This window comes from Branchiostoma floridae, unplaced genomic scaffold (assembly GCF_000003815.2).
Source record: "Branchiostoma floridae strain S238N-H82 unplaced genomic scaffold, Bfl_VNyyK Sc7u5tJ_1578, whole genome shotgun sequence".
Lineage (NCBI taxonomy): Eukaryota > Metazoa > Chordata > Leptocardii > Amphioxiformes > Branchiostomatidae > Branchiostoma > Branchiostoma floridae.
The window spans coordinates 112,685-133,437 of record NW_023365773.1 but is presented as its reverse complement, the minus strand read 5'-3'; the positions used below and the strand labels follow the sequence as shown (position 1 = coordinate 133,437).

The 20,753-nt window shown below is 47.6% G+C and overlaps 1 protein-coding gene across 1 annotated transcript in view; it reads left to right on the top strand.

Annotated features, from left to right (window-relative positions):
• LOC118408362 overlaps positions 1 to 20,753 on the top strand; it is a 55,645-nt gene that overhangs the window by 16,024 nt on the left and 18,868 nt on the right. Inside the window, exons 8-14 of the mRNA XM_035809126.1 lie at positions 3,398 to 4,551; positions 18,254 to 18,381; positions 18,802 to 18,922; positions 19,402 to 19,570; positions 19,819 to 19,929; positions 20,101 to 20,223; positions 20,421 to 20,531. Of these exons, the coding sequence (XP_035665019.1) occupies positions 3,398 to 4,551; positions 18,254 to 18,381; positions 18,802 to 18,922; positions 19,402 to 19,570; positions 19,819 to 19,929; positions 20,101 to 20,223; positions 20,421 to 20,531 (1,917 nt within the window). The remainder of the gene's footprint in view (positions 1 to 3,397; positions 4,552 to 18,253; positions 18,382 to 18,801; positions 18,923 to 19,401; positions 19,571 to 19,818; positions 19,930 to 20,100; positions 20,224 to 20,420; positions 20,532 to 20,753) is intronic.

Sequence of the window (20,753 nt, the reverse complement as noted above, 5' to 3'; positions counted from 1 at the left end):
GCCGTAGTATAGGCTCCCGGGTCTCTTCTGTCCTCTCCGCAAATAGCCTGGTATCCAGCCGTAGTAAAGGCTCCCGAGTCTCTTCTGTCCACTCCACAAATAGCCTGGTATCCAGCCGTAGTATAGGCTCCCGAGGCCCTTGTCCTCTCCACAAATAGCCTGGTATTCAGCCGTAGTATAGGCTCCCGCGTCTCTTCTGTCCTCTCCGCAAATAGCCTGGTATCCAGCCGTAGTATAGGCTCCCGAGTCTCTTCTGTCCTCTCCGCAAATAGCCTGGTATCCAGCCGTAGTATAGGCTCCCGAGTCTCTTCTGTCCTCTCCGCAAATAGCCTGGTATCCAGCCGTAGTATAGGCTCCCGAGTCTCTTCTGTCCTCTCCACAAATAGCCTGGTATCCAGCCGTAGTATAGGCTCCCGAGGCCCCTCTGTCCTCTCCACAAATACGTCTGGCCCGGTTGTATTTGCGGTAGGACAGGAGAGACTCTGGAGCTATATTACGGCTGGATACCAGGCTAGGGTCTATGGGATAAAAAGTACAGTACACGATCCTTTAAACTAAGATAGGACAATATCAGAATCAGACTAATCCCCTTGACGTAACCCGGAAGGCTGGTCTGTGTCTCCATCAGCTGGAGGATATGAATGTAGAACACATTAAAACATCCCGGATCATCAACATTAAATTTTATGAACCAAACACACATCTCAAGGTTAAAAACGTCTTTGCATTCATAAAATGGGCATTAAAGACCAGTTTCTCAAAGATCACTACAGTGTCACTGATGAAAGATTGTGGATGCCATCTGAAACGTCTTACCATTTCCAAAATCATATCCAGTTGCTTGGGTAACTGCTTTTTAGCCAAAACGTCTTTGGTTAGACCAGGATCTATGAGATATAAAGCACAGTACACGGCCATCTAAGATAAGATAGGACAATATCAGACTGATCCCCTTGACGTACCCCGGAAGACTGGTCTGTGTCTCCATCAGTTGGAGGATATGAATGTAGAACACATTAAAAACATCCCGGCTCCACGGAAAACAGCGGCCGGTTGTTTAGTACCACGTCCTTCCCGCGTCACTCCGGCGGTTTTACTGCTTCCTCCGACCTTCCAAACATCGCATGGATAAACAAACGTTGATCCACGGTTAGATATGAAAGTACTTGCTTTACATTTGACGCGGACATAGGTAATAAAGTATCAAAGCATAGACGTAGGTTTGATAATAAGAAAGAAGATGTTTTGTGAGGGAGCTTTCAAGTTCATCCCCTATTTTTATGAAGCTGTTAGTTTTTAGAAGAAAGTTGCTTTTATTCTACATAGACTGCCTTACATCTAACATAGATATTGGTAGCAAAGTGTCAAAGCACGGACGTTCTTTAAATAAATGCAAAATGATTTTAAGTACTTTGTGTATGTACAGGGGGCGACGTTTTTCTAACCTCTCTTCTTACTCAACCATAATTCTCAAGAAATGTTTCATGTTATTTCGGCAAACAAATCATTTCTAAATTTGTTAGATATAGAGGAAAAAAGATTACGAACTTCTTTTTAAGCGAAGCCATACCTTCGTTCACTGAAAAATAATGTCGCTTGACGTAACTTTGGTTCCACGTGATGTGACGTCACCTTTGTCACGCTTCTATGGTGTGTTTTCTTGAGATTTTCTTGAGACAATCTCAGTTGAATAGTTATGAGCGTCTTAAGCAGAAATGAGATAAAAGAAACCTGCCACGTCCTATTACTTAAGACATCACTCCCTGACCCCCTTGCCCGGACGTCTTGACTTGGTTTAAGGGCTGACGACATCTTGAGTCAACAGGCGCGTCTTACAATCCCCCAAGAAGAAGGACCTGTCTTCACTGTTTACCTGGCCGACGTCTTAGGCGTCATAAAACGACGTGACGTCACCAAGACCCTTACACTGTACACCGGTCAGCTGGCTCTCATCTTAAGACGTTCATGCAAGAATCTCAAGACGTTTTGGGGGCAAACTTGAAGGTTGGTCACAAAGAGAAGACACATACACGTACAACATAGCTCACTTGAGTGCACGTCTACTTGGCATTAAGTTCAAAACTGTACCGAGCTTAAGTACGTAACGCCTGGTGCAATCTGTTCGCTGTCTTCCTAAGGACTTTCGGAAATTGTCTTTAAGTGTTTAGATCGAGGTGGAGTGTTGTTCGCTGAGAAATGTACCTTTGGTGAAACTGTTTACATTTCATGTGTTAAACGCACAGTGAGCCAATTCCCTGGTCCAGTCAAGCGGGGCTTACATGCAAGAACTTTCGGAAATCGTCCTTGAGAACTCTGGCAAGAAGCAGAGATTTGTGTTGCGGAAAGCAGCGTTAGTTAAAAGTGTTTACACTCAGTCATGTTACAGATCAGAGATAAGCTGTGCTACATGTAAGCATGCGTGAACCATGTAGGCAAAACATCTCAAGACTTGTAGACAAACGTCCTTTAGAAGTTTAGGTAAACTTGAAATGTTTTCCTTAAGGAAAAAACAGGTTAGTGAAACTTCCTTCGTTCAAGGCGAAATCACTTAAGATATGCCATATCTTTGTTGACGACTTAGGAAAAGATGATATCTAAATAAGAACTTCCTGGTTTGTTAGAACCGGGCGGCGGATCAAAGGGCGGGTTGTTATTGTTAAATTGCAGGTCGTTATTATTTATAACAGCCGTGACGTCAGAGGTCTGACCCAGACAGCATTGACAACTTCAGGCGCCAAGATAGGATCATCCTGCTCACCCCCTCGGTACGATGGTATAGTCCAAGGTACACTGCAACGTGGACGTTACCATTGTACTACAAAAGGTAGGTTTAAGCTAAGCTTCAATCTATGTGTGTTTTGTTAACTTTTGTCCATAAATAAATACATAAATAAACTTTTGTCTATTAGGTTCAAACATGGTTTACGTCTTGGTCAATATTTAAGCAACGTATTCTGCAATTATTCTGGAAACCCTTAATTTTACAATGCTGAGCTACGCCAAGGAGGTAGCTGAGGGTCTTGTATCTTCACCTCAACTGACCTAACCCTTAGAGGACGTTAAGACCTACACGTGCCCCTCCCTAATCCTATTGGTTTCTTCCCTATCAGGTGTCCGAATTGCACATACTTTAGAGATCAGGTTTCATTACAGGTAGTCAGTACAAGGATTAAACCGTCTCAAGAACTAATGCCTCCTCCCCCGCCTGTAATGGAACCGTCCAGATCAGATATAGCCATCGGACGAGTCCACGTCGGCGCAGGGGGTGTTTTCTTGCGGGTAGAACACCTTGAGCCGGTGCGCCTGCAGGGCCGGAAGAACGTCAACTGGCGAAGGCAAACACGCGGGTAACAATCGGGTCCACCCGGCCGATTATAGGCCGTGTTTACCTCCCCAGCTAACCACCCGCTCTGGGTATATAAGGAGCTGCGGGAGATAAGAACTCAGTACTTCTTCCCGCCCTATAGAGATAAGGTGCTAGTTAAGACGTCTTGTGAGGAATCTCAGAACAGAAGGAGTAGGCCCGGGGATGCCAAGATGCCGTGGACTCAGGTTGTGTATTTATTGTGCGGACTCGTGGTGCTGATTCTCACGTTGTGCAATACCGCTGCAGCTCGGGCCGTGGAAGGGACCGGGAGCCTAACGGACTCTGGGCGGGACGGGGTGGCGCATGCCGCCGAGGAGTTGGAGCGGAGCGTCGCGGTGGTGCGCCGGCTGGACGGGCGCTGCACCGGCTGCAAACATTTCCGCAAGCGGAGCATACCGGACCGGGCTACTGGCGGGGACGTGCTCGGGACAGGTGCAGGGTCCTCCCGAGGACACGGGTACGATTTAGCTTGGGAAACTGTTGCGTACGAGCTGCGCGCCTTCGGGAGAACGTTCGTGCTAAACCTGACCCAGGATTCCGACTTCATCTCGCCCGGATTTGTGGTACAACACGTGGGGGAGCCTGTTGGGGAAGACGCCGGTTCTGAACCCACCGACTTACAACACTGCTTCTACAGCGGGAGGGTGAACTCTGACCCGCAGTCCGCGGCCGTGCTCAGCGTGTGCGACGGACTGCACGGCATGTTCTACACGCCAGGCGCCGAGTACTTCATCCAGCCCGTCCGCGGGGATGACCCCGATGCCGGCCCGCCGGCTGACGGCACGCACACGGTGCACCGGCGGAGCGCGAGCTCCCCAGCCCCGCCGGTCAGATGCGGTGTGAAGGACAGAACCAAACGCCGCCAGTCCTCCACTCACTCATCGCGTCGTCTCCATGGCGACGACGGAAGCGGGAACCATGGCAACGCCCGTCTCCATGGCGACGAGGATGAGGAAGGGTCCGGACGGAGGAGGAAGCGGTACTCTTCCCGCCCTCTGCACGTGGAAACCATGGTAACGGCTGACAGGAGGATGGCGTCGTTCCACGGACGGGACCTGCAGCATTACGTGCTGACGCTCATGGCCATGGCGGCGCGCATCTACAGGCACCCCAGTCTGCAGAGCGACATCAACCTGCACGTGGTGAAACTCGTCATCCTCAACTCGGACAGGGACGGGCCGCAGGTAGGTGTCTGGGACTAGGATAGTAGGGGGTCAGCCTATGTACTTATTACAACTTGTGCATCCTAAACTAGGACAGGGACGGGCCGCAGGTGGGTGTCTGGGACTAGGCTAGAAGGGTGCCAGTCTGTATTACAACTTGTACACGGTCAAACTTATCATCCTCGACTAGGACAGGGGTGTCCGCAGGTGGGTGACTGGTGCTAGGCTAGTGTGTGCACTTATCAGGGGACCCGTATGGGGTAGGGGCAGTCTGTTGTCTTATTACAGCTTGTATGTGGTCAAATCCGTCATCCTCGAATAGGGAAGTTTAAGAACCACTGGTTGGTGCCTAGGACTAGGCTAGGGTGTGCACATGTCAGGGAAAGCCATATGGTATGTGTGCTTATTACAACCTGTACGTGGTCAAGCTGATCATCCTAAACTCGGACAGGTGTGTGCCTAGCACCATCCATTTTTGTTTATTTGCAAAACAAGTACATACATGTACTACGATAAACAATTGATAAAACAGGTACAGGGGGAGGGAAAGGCGTATTTAGCCTACACTAGGTTCTCCTCCTCTAAACTAACACAAATTTGATTATAATCAATAGGTAAAGTAATGCATAGAATGTGATAACGATACAATAAGGATAATCAAATAATTAATGGTTGTAATTAAGATAAGATAATAACTGAACATACGACGATGCTGCAAGGGGCTAAGATGGTTTACAAGGTGGTTTTAAGAGGCTAGGCTAGGTACACGGGTCAAGGAAAACACTATGGGAATGGGGTCGGTTTCAGTTGGTCAAACCGGCCATTCTCAAGACCTTCCCTCAACTCAAACAGGGAAGGCCTACAAGGTGGCTGGGGGTAAGGGTTGTGTGCACGTGTCAGGGAAAAGCCCCTGGGAGATGGGGGTCAGTCTGTGTGGCTATCAAATAAAACAGGATTTAGTCCGTGTTGGTTAAACTGCTTATCTATGAAAGCGGCAGAGTGAATAAGAGAAGGCTGGTATGCACATGTCAAGGAAGTCCCGGCGGGGAGTAGGTAGTGTTATAAGCGCGTTTAGATTAATGCCATATATCTAAGGCTCTCAAGGCTTCCTATTGAAACATGTCTGGTCTCGAAAGCTATAACTATATCATGCTTCCCATTGAAACGTGTCTGGTTCTGAAAGCTTTATTATGCACTATTGAAACTTTGCATATATGTTATGACAGCCCGCATGGAACAACCCACATATGTGGGCCAATTCCCTTTGTCTGGTATGCTGACGTCTTTTGGGTAATAATTCTAAATCTTGCATCAAAGGTCATCAAATACCAATCATGAAACTAGGCTGTATGGTTACTTGCCGATGCAGTATGTTGGGAAGAGGGCATTCTTTGTTTTTATTGCATACCTGGTAAACCGCCTTATGGCGTTACACACTAGATTTGTTTAGAAAAGTACAAGCTGCATTTCTGGGCAGATTTAATTGATCCACTTACACCGGGAAGGCCTCCTACTTTTTTTCAATAAGTGCAGTGGGGTTCTTTAACATGCTTGAAGTGTGCCTCTCCTCAAACGCGGGACCTCCATTTAATGCCCTATCCCACGGGTGGCCCTAAAATAGGGCAGGTACTTATTTTCACCTGAGTGAAGTGAGCATAAGCATGACCCTCTTGATGAGGAATGGACTAGGTGAGGTGAGGTGAGGTGAGGTCTGCATATCAAGCAATAAAACCACACCGAGAACATGTTAGCGGACCTGCCGCGACACTAGACGGGAAACTGTGCAGAAATATTACGTTCTTGAACGTGCTTAAGGAATGGCTCTCCTTACACACGGGACTTCCATTTAACGTCCTATACCAGGGACGGCCCTAACCGAAGCTAGGTACTCCGGATCCTTTTCACCTAAGTGAAGTGAGCATAAGCAATAATACCACAGCGAGAACATGCGAGAAGCCTGCCGTGAGACACAAGACGGGAAACTGTGCGGAAATATCAATAAGTTCTTCAACGTGCTTAAAGCATGGCTCTCATTACACACGGGACCTCCATTTAACGTCCTATCTCAGGGGCGGCCCTAACCGAAGCTAGGTACTCCTTTTCACCTAAGTGAAGAGAGCATAAGTCATAAGACCACAGCGAGAACATGTGCGGGCCTGCCGTGGGACACCAGACGGGAAACTGTGCGGAAATATCGGGAACACGATCCTGAGAGTAGCTGCCGATCAGGAGGAGATAGCGATCGGCCGGTCTCACCTGACCGCACAGCACGTATGTACGACATGCCATCCGCGTACTCAGCCACAGCATATACGGTACTGGGCAGGTATTAGGAAGGGATGCGGTACGAAACAAGGCAAGGGCATTGAATAAACCCCGATGATTGAATAGAACCCGAGGAAACTATTTTCGGAAGGCAAGAACATGTATAAGGCCCTGCAATGCTTATAAGAAAAGACCATACGTTTGTAGAGCCTGCCAAACGTGTGCAGATGGTTAGCATGTTTGTTCGTCATTCGGAAGGAATACTGTCAGGGGTCGGTACCGACGTTATGAAGAGTCTCGACAAGAACGCGTCCTCATGCTTGTGAATTAACAGCAGAGGCTTGTAGACCATACCAAAGGTGCACTGAACGACAATATACATGCCATTACACTCGAGCTCGTTCTTTGAAACATACACGTTTGTAGTTGTCGGTCCAGATAGCATGTTAACAACGGTACCGTTACCTATCATATTTAGATGCTCATTGCGTTGAACAATGCTCAGTTGCGAACTCCTAGATAATGACCCTCAGTATTAATATAATAGCATTTTCTACTTTGGTCCATTTGGCTACTGGTGAGACAAACAGGCACAGGTGGGACCTCACCTGAAGTGACCACACACCTGGGTCCACCTGATCTCAGGTACAGACACACCTGTAAACACGTGATGACTATCAGGTACATCAGAACGCCCGGATATATGTTTGTGTTTGCCGTCTCCTCCGACTTTGAAACCGCGCGCCGAGGCGAGCCGAACACAGGAAGACAGAATGCCTCAGATAAGCATCGCGACTCGCACTAAGTAAGTGGCGATTCGGTAACCGCTTAACAACTAATTAGGCTTGGGAAGTTTCTTATGCTGGCAGGAAATCCACGAACATAAAGGCAACCAGCGTCCCATTCCCTCTAAAACGTGACGTACATGCGTACTGACGTGGACGCTGACGTCCGCACGTGGCCGACGTGCACGTGACGTAGGCCCGTGACTGTGCTTGACGCCCTTGTCCTTGGCCAGAACACCCGTCTGTTTTCACATCTAATGTTTGTTTCCGCTGGTAGAGCTTCAGCAGTAGGGGAAGAACAACGTTGTAACAAGACCTTTGCCTACCCTTGTCCCTGTTGTGAGACAAGATCATGAAAGCTTAGCCCTTATGTTACTTCAACCAGTTCTCTCCCTTTATTTAGAACATGGGTCCTTGCACGTACACGTACATGTAGCAAGGTCTTTCCTACGGCAGTGTGAGGGAGGTTGTACGAAAACCTTTGCCTTACCTTGTCCTTAAGTGAAACACGGCCATGAAAGCTTAGCCGCTAGCCCTTGAATATTACTCCTTGAATGATTCTCTCACAAATTCCTAGCCCTTTAATTTAGAACACGAGTCCTTGCACGTACATGTAGCTAGTTCCCTCCTATTATTGTGTGAAGGAGGTACAACGTTGTAACAGTGGGGCAAGAACAGCGTTGCAACAAGACCTTTGCCTTTCCTTGCCCATGTAGTGAGATATGGCCATGAAAGCTTAGCCCCAATGTTACTTTGGTTCTCACAAATTCCTAACCCTTACGTTAGACCACTAGTCCTGCACGTAAATGTAGCTAGTTCCCACCAATTATTGTGTGAAGGAGGTAGTTATCGCTAATAACCTCCGGGCGATAACCCCCAGTAGGTTCTCATTACGTCCCTGTGATGGCTTAGCTCTGACATTGAAACGCTGCCTCGCGCCAAGGTCCCGCCTGCCTGATTAATGACACTACTACAGAAACATGGACTCCTGGTGGCACTACTACAGAAACATGGTCTCCCGGTGGTGGCGAGTGTGGACGTTGGGGTGATAGATCTTGGACACGATTTACTTGGACAGGATTTACACAGTATTCCAGCACTGGTATAGAAATTTGGACACGATTTACACTAGGAAAACTTGCCTATCGTGCATCCGCGGCCGTACGAGATTTTCTTCTGTGTGTACAAAGGCCTGCGGTGTCCTGGTACATGGTGGCGGGTGTTAACGTTGGGGTGATAGATCTAGCCTTAAGCTTGGACACGATTTACATTACGAAAACTTGCCTATCGTACATCCGCGGTCGTGCGACATTTTCTTCTGTGTGTACAAAGGCCTGCGGTGTCCTGGTACATGGTAGCGGGTGTTAACGTTGGGGTGATAGATCTAGCCTTGGACACGATTTACACTAGAGAAAAAATGGCTTGTCGTGATTACTTCGGCGCTGGTATATAAATAAGGACCCGTCGTAAGTGGATTAAGATATTAACGTCAGACTGTTAGACCAAGCCTTGGACCCGATTTACACTAGGAAGACTTCCCTGACGTATGTCCCCGGTCGTACGACGTTTTTCTCTGTGTGTAAAAAGGCCTGTGGTGTCGTACGACGGGTATCTTTATGGCCCGTCGTACGTTACCTCTAGGGGTCACGACAGTGTGGGGTGCAGTCCCAGGACACTTCATGTCAGTGTGTGTACAAAGGATCTGGCGTACGGCCACTGTCGGCATCAGACATCTGCTTGGAGCGTAGGTTGCCTTGGTGACGGCTAGTCAATCATCTGTACGTTACTTAGGGAAGACCTGGACACATTCTGTGTATGCACATTTATCTGATATCAATGAATATTTGTTTTGCAAATTGTTTTTGGATACACGCTAAGGAAGCGACCTGCATCTAGTCCTTAGGGCAGAACGGTGGGAAGACGGTCCTCCATTCATTCACCCACCGGCGTGAAGGGAAAGAACAACAACTGGCAGACAAGACGAGCTCATTTGCGTTTTTTTCTAAGGGTGGTTCGAACGCAGCCCGGAAGGTGCTAAGCTGCAAAGAACCGTTTTTCTCTCAACCAGAAAAACGGGAACAAGAACACGGAAGCGTCGTTGGCGATGGAATTTGGCAACAATAATCCTTTGAAAGGTGTACTCTTGTAACCAAACACAAGGATGGGTACGTGGACGTTCTAATGCTACAGAAAACTGTTTAAGCCCCCCCCCCAAATGAGCAAAACGAGAAAACAGTTCTTGAAATATTGCTAAAAGCCATTTTAGTCCTGTAAGCATGCCAGAAGACGGTTCTAATGATCTGTTACGTAAGGCTACCGTCATACGGAGCACCAAAGACGGGCAAGTCGACTTCATGTCCCTAGACGAACATTTTATCGATGTCAAAGTTTATCGCAAATTGTATAGGACTTCTTTATGATTCAAAAGAGTCAAGTAGAGTCGTGGAAACTTTAGCGCTAAGGCATTGAGTTGCCCCCCTCCTTTTTCCCAGCATATCTGCGCGTTAACCGTGTGAGGACTGTGTAACGGGCGGGCGCACACGGCAAACACACGGCCGGGCCTCGCCGTGAGAACACACACCTGCCCTGCTGACAGGTGCAATAACGCACTAACGGGCATGAGTTACTCCTGGGGGGTACTTTTCTTTCAGGGATGGGGTGTTGGTGTGTGTGTGTGGGGGGGGGGGGGCATAAGCTAATTTCCGCTGTAAGACCAGTCTTCTTTTTTTTAGTTTTGAAGGAATGCAGGCAGCTAAAGGCTAACGTCACATTTCCAAACCGCTGCCGGGTCGGGCCTGTTTGTGGAAAGTTGTAAGAAAAACGTAAAAATAGACACAAATGATGCCAACGACTTTTGAATTTACGTCTTGCATAGTTTGATGCCTCATATATCATACTTTTCGTTCCCGAAAGCTGACCGGTCGAGCCTCAGTTTGAAAATGTGACGTAGGCCTTTGGTTTCACCTTCTGACTCCGTGAGGAAATTAAGCCCTATGATGGTCAAACTCTCCTGGCATATTATTCTCCCTACTCAGCGAAATTGTACCATTTTTCCTTCAGTTAGTCTAGTGGAGACTACTAAATTCCTTGGCTTGATGCGATAAGTGACCTCCCCCCCCTCCCCTTCCCTTCACTGGAGACACCCCAAGTAAACACAAGCACCACCTCCCATTCCAATGGTGGGGTGAAGTGCCACTTGTGCCCTAACTCTCACCTGACCAGTCTCTCACTAACCAACACCAGGTCACACAGCAGACATGATCAGCGCTCAGGGGGCAGTCTTGACCCTTTCTATCAAGGACAGAAGAGGCACTTAAAATAATGAAAGACACTCTCGATGCTTAGATAAACCGCTATCAGGTCTTAGATCTGGCAGTATCACCTTTAAATAGGCCGCCGTGAGTCCCTCGGAAGGAGAAGAGTGCAACAATAAGGACATGTCAGCAGATCTTAAGATCTTAGATCACCTCAATGTAGACTGACTCAAGTACAGAATATGCAGCCTTAAACAACAACGACATTCCAGATGTCAAGTGCCCCCCTCTCCCACGTGCGATTGCCTTATGCAATACCAGGTCTTCAATATTGTGTAGCCGTTTTGTATTCCTGTCATTAGGTCGTCTTGTGTTCTTACAACATGAACAGAACGACACAGGTAAGATGAAACGACTACAAATTGGTTAAAAACAAAACATGCCCGTTAAAGGACAATTTAGTGGCCAGGAAAATATTTGGGCTCTCTGAAATGACCGGACGGAAGGGGAACGATAGAATGCCCCAAGAAGACGGTCTCGAATGGTCAGGAAAGAAACGCGGGCTCGCCAAGACGTTACATGGTCAGGTAGACCCTAGATCCTTAATCTCCAAACAGACACTACGGTGGCATAAGCTGACAAAGGAGAGTAGCATTTAATACTATCTTCTGCTACCGTAGTATCTGCTTGGAGTTTATACCAGATTCTCACTCCCCCCGCGCCAGTCCAGCCCTTCTCAGCGGTATCACGCCCCAGATCTGACATCTTCACTCCCAGGTCAAGAAAGACACGAGGGGTCGCCAATGCCTCCCAATTGTCAGGTAGACATTATTCTAAATCACCAAGCAGAACCTATGGTATAACATAAGATTGTATCAAATTCTAGCGAGGAGTGTAGCCGGCCTAGAAGTGTAAGATGACTACCTAGCTTTTATGCTACCGTAGGATCTGCTTGGAAATTACCAGGTTCTCACTCCCCCTAGGCCTGTCCAGCCTTTGACAGCGGTATCACGCCGCAGATCTGACTACTGTAGTATCTGCTTGGAGAGTACCAGGTTCTGTCCAGCCTTTCACAGCGGTATCACGCCTCAGATCTGACATCTACCGTAGTATCTGCTTGGAGAGTACCAGGTTCTGTCCAGCCCTTCACAGCGGTATCACGCCGCAGATCTGACATCTACTGTAGTATCTGCTTGGAGAGTACCAGGTTCTGTCCAGCCTCTCCCAGCGGTATCACGCCTCAGATCTGACATCTTCACGCAGGCGGTGACAGGAGCTGAAGTGGGGGGCGGAGACCTCCTCACCCGGCTCCCACCGCAAATAGAGCGTGCAGGGCTCGCGTGGTGCCTGCTCTACACTGGACTTACTAGGCTGGATGAAACATAGTGAAAGTTAGCCACAGAGGGAAGATAATTTGCTAAGGAATAGTAAAACTTGGCAGTAGAAAGTCAGTCCAAACTGAAGTAAGAGAGCCGTGGTAGGCCTACGACACATTTCCAAACCGGGGCCCGGCCGGGCAGCTTTCGGGAACGAAAAATCAGATATAAAAGGCATCAAACTACAGAAGACGTAAAGAGAACAGTCACGTGCACTACTTGTGTGTATTTTTACGTATACATTTCTACATTCAGCTTCCACAAACAGCCCGACCGGACCCCGGTTTGGAAATGTGACGTTTGGGCGGTTTTAGGATGCATTGAAATCATAGATCTGAATTATCAGCTTCAGAAAAACGTCCCTCAAAGGTGCCCCTTTGTTTCGATGCTTCCTCCATCTCTACAACAACCTCCACCACACCACATCAGCCTGGATTTTGCGGCTGCTGCGAACCTGCCAAGTAACAGTCCCGACTGCAGAGTGGGGATTTGTTACAAGTCTTAAGGGCTGGGTTCCGTCAAGACTTGTGTAGACTTGAGATTTGTAACTTGTACTGGGGGCTGCGTTCCTTCAAGACCTGAGACTACGCAGCTATAGACAACACTGCGGTCTGGGTAATCCCAAGATGTAAACACGGAAAAGACGGGGATATGCGAGGAGCTATTGGCAATGGAGAACAGTGGGGTGGGGGCTTTTTGGTTTGTACATTGAGTATTCTCTGCACCGCGTAGGTGGAAAGTTACCCCATGTTTGAGACGAGCCACACTCTCACCACGTTACACACACGGCCCACCTGAGCTGTTGAAAGTGGTAAAGAGGAGGCCGACGTGTCAGTGGATGGAACCCGTGCAGTCACGAATGGTTGTCTGCGTCACTAGTAGCGCCGAAAGTCCGCTCAAGACACTTGCTATTAAGCCTCGACATCATGTAAGGTATTTCAGACCTGATCCTTGCAACAAGGAAGGAAGCCCAGCGTAAAGCAACAGCCAGGTATCACGCCATTCACGCATTCCCTGTGTGTCAATGGCAGCCGCAGAATGGTTCTTTAGCGAGTTAGCAACGAATGTCAGCTACCCTCCTCCCACCCCTTTGTAAGCTGTCAATGTTCCGATCTTTGCTATTAGGAAAGTAGTCCCCTCCCACCATCGAATAGCAACGGCCAGGTTTCAAACCATTGCGGCGTTCTATCTTTCCTCATATGATTTAATTAGCGGCGTCCTGGCGGACACGAAAACGTCATGTTCCACATTCGGGGCATATTTTCTGTGTGGGTGGGAGGTCACCGATGATAGAGAACATTTACACATTTTTTTTTAAACGTTAGACTAGCTTTTGGGACGTTTGAAGTGCTACAGACAGACAGAAAGTCAGTGGTACGATCTACGTAACGTAATATTTGTATACATACCATTAGCTTGCCAGTGACTAAATAAAGCTTAATGTAGCCTTTTTAACTGGTAGAGCCCCTGGCAGCGAGTGAGTGTATAACTCACTCAGGCTGTAGGGCGGATTTAAAATCATCTTTATTCTGTATAAGATGAATTGCATACATATAAAATAAACGTTAAAAGCCTAGGACAACCCCTTTTTCATGATTAGATATTACCAGGCATTAAAACGAATACAATGTATTAGCGAGTCTACAACACAAGGTGGTGATAGCATCTCTTCCTCAAAGACTTCTTTCCAGGCCAGAAGTTACCTACCATACCACCCTGCACGGTAACCTGCGGGACTTTTGCTTTCCAATCAGGTCATAAAGGAGATTTAGATAACGCACAGCAAACACGCACCGTGCTCCTGTGATAACCCCGGATAGGGACTGACGAGTTAATCATTTACAGGCATCACCTCACCTGGTGTACAACTCCGGCCAGGTAAACCCCAAAGTCTACATCTTATCAAAAGTGGGTTTCTTCCTTAGCGTACTTTGATATAGTAGAATTGCCCTAGAAGACCACTCGGACTGATAAAGTATGGCTATATGGACGGGGGTCACTATAGACAGTATTCTTACCGTCTTTCGCTTGTCTCAATGGGAAAAACTAGGGATGAGCAACAATGGTCACATTGTCCATATGTTTGATTGAACCAAATAGTGTATGTATTATGCATTGAGGTAGAGTAACAGTGCAATGGCCAAGTGGGTAGAGTGTTCGCCTTGCAGTCGGTAAGTCCTGAATTCGATCCCGGCCGTGTCATACCAAAGACTTTTACCAAACCTGGGTTCGATCCCCGGCCGAGTCATACCAAAGACTTTACCAAACACGTCAATCATTTCCACTGCTGACCTGACCTGATTTACAACAGTGGTCAGGTATGAGAAACACTCGTCATCTCAAGTGTGCTCTTAAGGAATTGGAAGCCTTCTTAGCTCACCTGTAAACAGAGTATGGGAAGATGTCACCAGGTGAAACGTTATCCTAAGCATCTACTACACAACGTGGAATCATGTTAGACAACTGTGTATAACAAGCCTTCGCTAGATAAAAGGGTTTACATCTTACTTACAGCTGCATGCTTTCCTCGTTAAGTGTTACTGAAATGAGATCGACAAGTTTTTATTTTGTATGATTTCCTAACGATTCTAGATGTTCTTCTCCTTGTCATCACAATGGGATATTTGTTATGACAAAATTCAGTCGGGAAGTTACTAGTATGTTAAAGCATTTTCAAAAAGTGCGTTTTGAGGCTGTTTACTATTCTACTTCTCTTAAGTTATACATGTAAAAAGAAAAAGATGCCAGGAAATTGATTCCACAGCGCTGGGAATACCAAGAAAAGGGGTCCAGAGTGAGCCTATATCTGTTCAGAGATCGGTTACAAGTGTAGGAGTGATGAACATGACACGCACACGGCCCTGTCAGTACTGCAGACAGGCGAATGTCTACACGCACAATTACCGCCCAGCGGATTCACATAGTTCGGACTTTACACGAGCTAAACCCTCGGAATGTTCACAACGGTCGGGCGGACATCCGAACTGACCGGTCCGCTATGTGGGACATACCACCTACATCATGAACGGTTCGGTCCTCTGTACACCTCCCAGTAAAACCCGATGTCGAGCAATTTAGACGTGTACATGTAGAGAAAGTAGTCTCCAAGCAGACGTATCAGTTGGATGAAAAAGAGAAGAATTTGGCCAAATTAAATGGGGACAACTAAGTTCGCATGGCATTTTAGTCTGTCTTCTGCAGTCTATTCAGCTGGCCAGTCAGTTTATGTCTCGTCGAAAGCAAGAAGAGCCGCTGTGTACGGTATATACAGGTGGAAAGTACCTGGAAATTATTCTGTTCTTTTGAACAAGCGCATTGAACAATGGGTAACGTCTTACAAGGCTCCCCCCGACATTCGAACCCGCGACCTTCTAGTCCTATAGCAGGGTCGCTACCCGGTGCTTACCAGGTAAATCTACCTGCATGGCCCAGACAGGTGACTCGATCGGGTGAATAACTTCCGGTTGTTTTCCTGAGATGACCACAAACCGTCTGCTGTGCTCGTACACAGAAAGGGTCAAGGATAGGAAGTATCAAACCATGTGTTAGCGCTGAAACTGGCGAAAGCTCCAAATTGTCGGAAGACGTCTCCACACCTGTGCTGTCCTTCTTAAGACAGCACCACTCAGAACAGAAACGCGTGATTTCACAGACAAGATCCCTTAAGAACCCTTAAGGACGCTTAGGCAGTCCTTGAGGGTCCGGTTAGCCCCCATGTACTGCAGACAGGTGAACTGCGAGCCATACCAGCCCTAGAGCTTTGTGCCTGAACAAATTTCACGTACAGGTACAGAGGTTTAAGTACAGGTTCGGACCTGTACCTGTACCTAAAATAAGTCTAACCAAATATATGTAGTTTAATCATTTAGCTGTCTTTTCTAGTGATAGATTGTCATCTCTGGATGGGGAATTGCATAATTGAGTCTCAAAACAATATATTTGCAAAATTATCACCACTGTCATAGTTGATTCTGGATTTACTTAAAAGTGTCCAGAAGTGATTTAGTTTGTTTAGGTACAGGTACAGGTACACAGATGTTCAGATCTGGACCTGTACATAAACAATTTTTTTAGGTACGGTACAGGTACTGGTATTTAGGTACACAACCCTAAGCAGCCTGGAGCTGCAGCTATGCGGCCCAGCTTACGCACACACCGCAAATTGGGGGAAGACGTTGTTTGGGCTTATCGCGTAAATCAGTGACGAAAGTAGTGTTTGTTGAGCAAACAGACCGTGTTTTAGGGGGCGGATCAAGTGGGCACTTCCTAAACAAGCGGCGGCAAAGGTCAGCCCCTCGGGGGAGCTCGGAGAGTCGATAGCTGCTACCGGTGCTGAACAAGACCTCCTGAAAGATTAAACGCCCATTATGCAACATTTTGGACCCTAAATTAAAGATTTTTCTCGGGACAAATCCTTCATGATTGTGAATGACGTGTACAGCCACTTTTAAGCATATTTTACGTCATGTTTTTACGTAGTTCTGGTGTTTGTGAACTATAAAAAATAAGTAAAGCCAGAGGAAGTTGCGCAGGATCTACAAAATTTCTCACACCATCTCAAAGTAGACTCTCCTGTCCTGAACAACACATTTACACTGGTTTGAAAGCTCACAGTTTTTAAACATGGTGCAATGATGTTGTAACCTCCCTCCACAAGTGTCGGTATGCAAGTCTAAAGTGTTGATCTAACTTACTATGTAAAGAAATGGTAGGGAAATCTATTATCTATATATTGTCCTAACGTTACATAATAGACGTTTGACGTCAGTCAAACTTGCGTGGACGCTCAGACGTCAGCGTTCGTGCTCGCGTCAAGGTTATGACCGGACCGGGGAGTCGTCACGGGTCTGGCGGGGCGCCAACACCTGATCCCCGGGCGCGATTAGTGTCGGATGTGTTTGACTAAAGGCCGGTAATTACTGAGCAGATTTGCACAGTGCTCTGAAGTGGTGCGACTGCAAACTGACTCGGCACGTTGGTCGGCCGGCCGGCCCCATCAATACAAGACGCAGATGCTAGTTAGTCAAAGTATACTGAACAGTATTTGTGACGAGTACAATGTAAAGCAAAGTGATGTACATTGCTCTAATAGTAACACAGTACTTGTAGACTCTGTGTTATACAAAAGTGAAAGAAGACACAATAGGTACGAGGAAGAAGGCTGGTTGGGACACAAGAGTACTGAAAAGTGAGGCTGGTTGGAACATATTGCTAGTTTAGTCTGGCCGTTCGCTATCAGTACATGACACTTCAGTGTTTAGAACATCAGAGCAGATTCGCATAGTGTTTTCAAGTGGTAAGACTGCAAACTGACTCGGCACGTTGTACATCCATACAGAACGCAGCAGTTAAGAATAGTAAGTCTGGCCGTTCGCTATCAGTACATGCCACTTCTTGCTTTAGAACATCAGAGCAGATTTGCATAGTGCGCTCAAGTGGTAAGACTGCAAACTGACTCGGCACGTTGTACATCATGATTCAATACAGAACGCAGCAGTTATGAATAGTAAGGCCGACTACTTTTTCCATTGGTACCAAAGGCTGCAGTCAAGGCTTGTTAGGATATATTTCTAGGTTGATACAAACGTACAGTATTGTTCTGAAGTGCTTTTTCTAACAGAATTCGAAAAGTTGGACGTACCCAAATGTTTCACTGTCCAATTCCGGCTTTGTCAAGGGATAAGCATTCGACCGTTTTTCTTCACAAGGAATTATTTCTACCAAGAACACAGATAAACTTTCAAATTAAGCACAACATTATAAATTTTGTTATCCTCCTCTAAAACTATGAAGTAGTTATGTTAATACTGTAATGTTATATTACTTTGTTATCTTTATGCTTTGCTTGCTTGTATTTGTTTCAATGTATTTTTCGCATTGCTTTTTGTTGTGTCGACACGAACATAAGCTGTGAGCTTAAGTATGTCGTCATCACGTCCTCTAAGGCTCTAGTTTGATGTCACAATAAAAAGGTAATTAGCGGATGGGAAAACACCGGTCAAAGGTGAATATTTAGTCTGTTTGTTGTTTTTCCCGCCAACAGGTGACCGGAAATGCCCCCACGACCCTGCGGAACTTCTGCAGCTGGCAGCACCAGCAGAACACGGCTGATGACGCACATCCGGCGCACCACGACACCGCGGTACTGCTGACGCGCCAGGATCTGTGCAGGTCAGAGGGCAATACGTTCGAAAAAAGGCAATCACATTCTGAGATAGCAGACTTCACCCCCTTGCTTATCTAGCTTTGTGGTCTTTCCAGAGCCGCAGATAAAGATAGCAAAACTGAGGGTGTCTGCTTTGTATATATTAGGAATCGCAGAAACATTGTATGCGATACACAGACGGACACACGATGGACAGACGGACATACGATGGACAGACTGACATACGATGCACAAGATGCACAGACGGACACACAAGACAAATACAATAGCCCATTCTCTTACAATATGCACTAATACAAAGTGGCAATGTTTTATAGCAATAAAATCATTGATTTAGTAACTAGCTGTATGCCAATCGATGATTCATTCGTTATAATAGAGACTCGTGGCAAAACGAACGCGTGTTTTTCAAATCGCCCTTACAGCTCACGTGACGTGTGCTCTACGCTGGGATTGGCTGAGGTGGGCACGATGTGCGAGTCGCACCGCAGCTGCTCCATTAGCCAGGACAACGGGCTCAGCGCAGCCTTCACCATCGCGCACGAGGTCAGGGCAACGCTATTGGACGTTCATAGTCACGTGGCTTTGACGTCACCTAGAGGCCTATGACGTGACATAGAGACCTATGACCGCCATATTGTTGGGTTAAAGAAGCGCGCACCTTCGTCTTACGTAGCCTGTACCCACATCACATTTGTAGCAAGGTGCACACAAACGTCGCTTGACTATGACGTCACTAAGCGGCCACCATGTTGGCTATGACGTAATCAGCGGTCGCCATATTGGTGGGTTAAAGACGCGACGTGCAAATCTGCCATACACAGCATGTACTCAGATTTGCACCAAATTGTTGACCTGATATTACTTATAATAATACCGCTATATGCTATAATATATATACTACTATATGTTATAATGTTTAACAGGTATGTGGTACAAAACGCTGTAACAAAGTCAGTACCAATGTCGTGTATAATGCCAGGTTTGTGTGACTCATTGATGTATTCTCTCCGTGCTGTTCCCAGATCGGGCACGTGTTTAACATGCAGCACGACAGCCACCGGAGCTGTGCGGCCGTGCTGGCACGGGAGGGCCGGTACAACCTGATGGCGCCCACCCTGAACGGGGACAACACCCACCCCTGGGCCTGGTCCCGCTGCAGCTCACGGGCGCTGAGCAACTTCCTACGGGCCGGTAAGTACGTTTAGTATCTGTTGTACCTGGCGTAGAAAGGTATTGTTCATTTACTTGTGATACCAAAGTCACGCGGGAGGGCGCTGTCACACCGGCACAACCTCATGGCTCCCACCCTGAACGGGGACAACACCCATCCATGGGCCTGGTCCCGCTGTAGCTCTCGGGCGCTCAGTAACTTCCTACGGGCCGGTAAGTACGTTTGTACCTGTTGTACCTGTTGTAGACAGGTGTTGATCATGTACTAGTACCTGTTGGCCGGTACAACCAGATGGCTCCCACTCTGAACGGGGACAACACGCACCCATGGGCCTGGTCCCGCTGTAGCTCTCGGGCACTCAGTAACTTCCTACGGGCCGGTAAGTACGTTTGTACCTGGTGTAGGTGTTAATCATGTACCTGTGGGCCGGTACAATGATGGCTCCCACTCTGAACGGGGACAACACGCACCCATGGGCCTGGTCCCGCTGCAGCTCACGGGCACTCAGCAACTTCCTACGGGCTGGTAAGTATGTTTGTACCTGGTGTAGGTGTTTATCATGTACCTGTGGGCCGGTACAACCTGATGGCTCCCACCCTGAACGGGGACAACACGCACCCCTGGGCCTGGTCCCGCTGTAGTTCACGGGCGCTCAGCAACTTCCTACGGGCCGGTAAGTACGATTTGTACCTGGTGTAGGTGTTTATCATGTACCTGTGGGCCGGTACAACCTGATGGCTCCCACCCTGAACGGGGACAACACGCATCCCTGGGCCTGGTCCCGCTGTAGCTCACGGGCGCTCAGTAACTTCCTACGGGCCGGTAAGTACGATTTGTACCTGACTTAGACAGGTGTTGATCATGTACTAGTACCTGAGGGCCGGTACAACCTGATGGCCCCCACCCTGAACGGGGACAACACCCACCCCTGGGCCTGGTCCCGCTGTAGTTCACGGGCACTCAGTAACTTCCTACGGGCCGGTAAGTACGTTTTGTATCTGTTGTACCTGGCGTAGACAGGTATTGTTCATTTACTTGTGATACCAAAGTCACGCGGGAGGGCACTGTCACACCGGCACAACCTCATGGCTCCCACCCTGAACGGGGACAACACGCACCCATGGGCATGGTCTCGCTGTAGCTCGCGGGCGCTCAGTAACTTCCTACGGGCCGGTAAGTACGTTTTGTACCTGTTGTACCTGT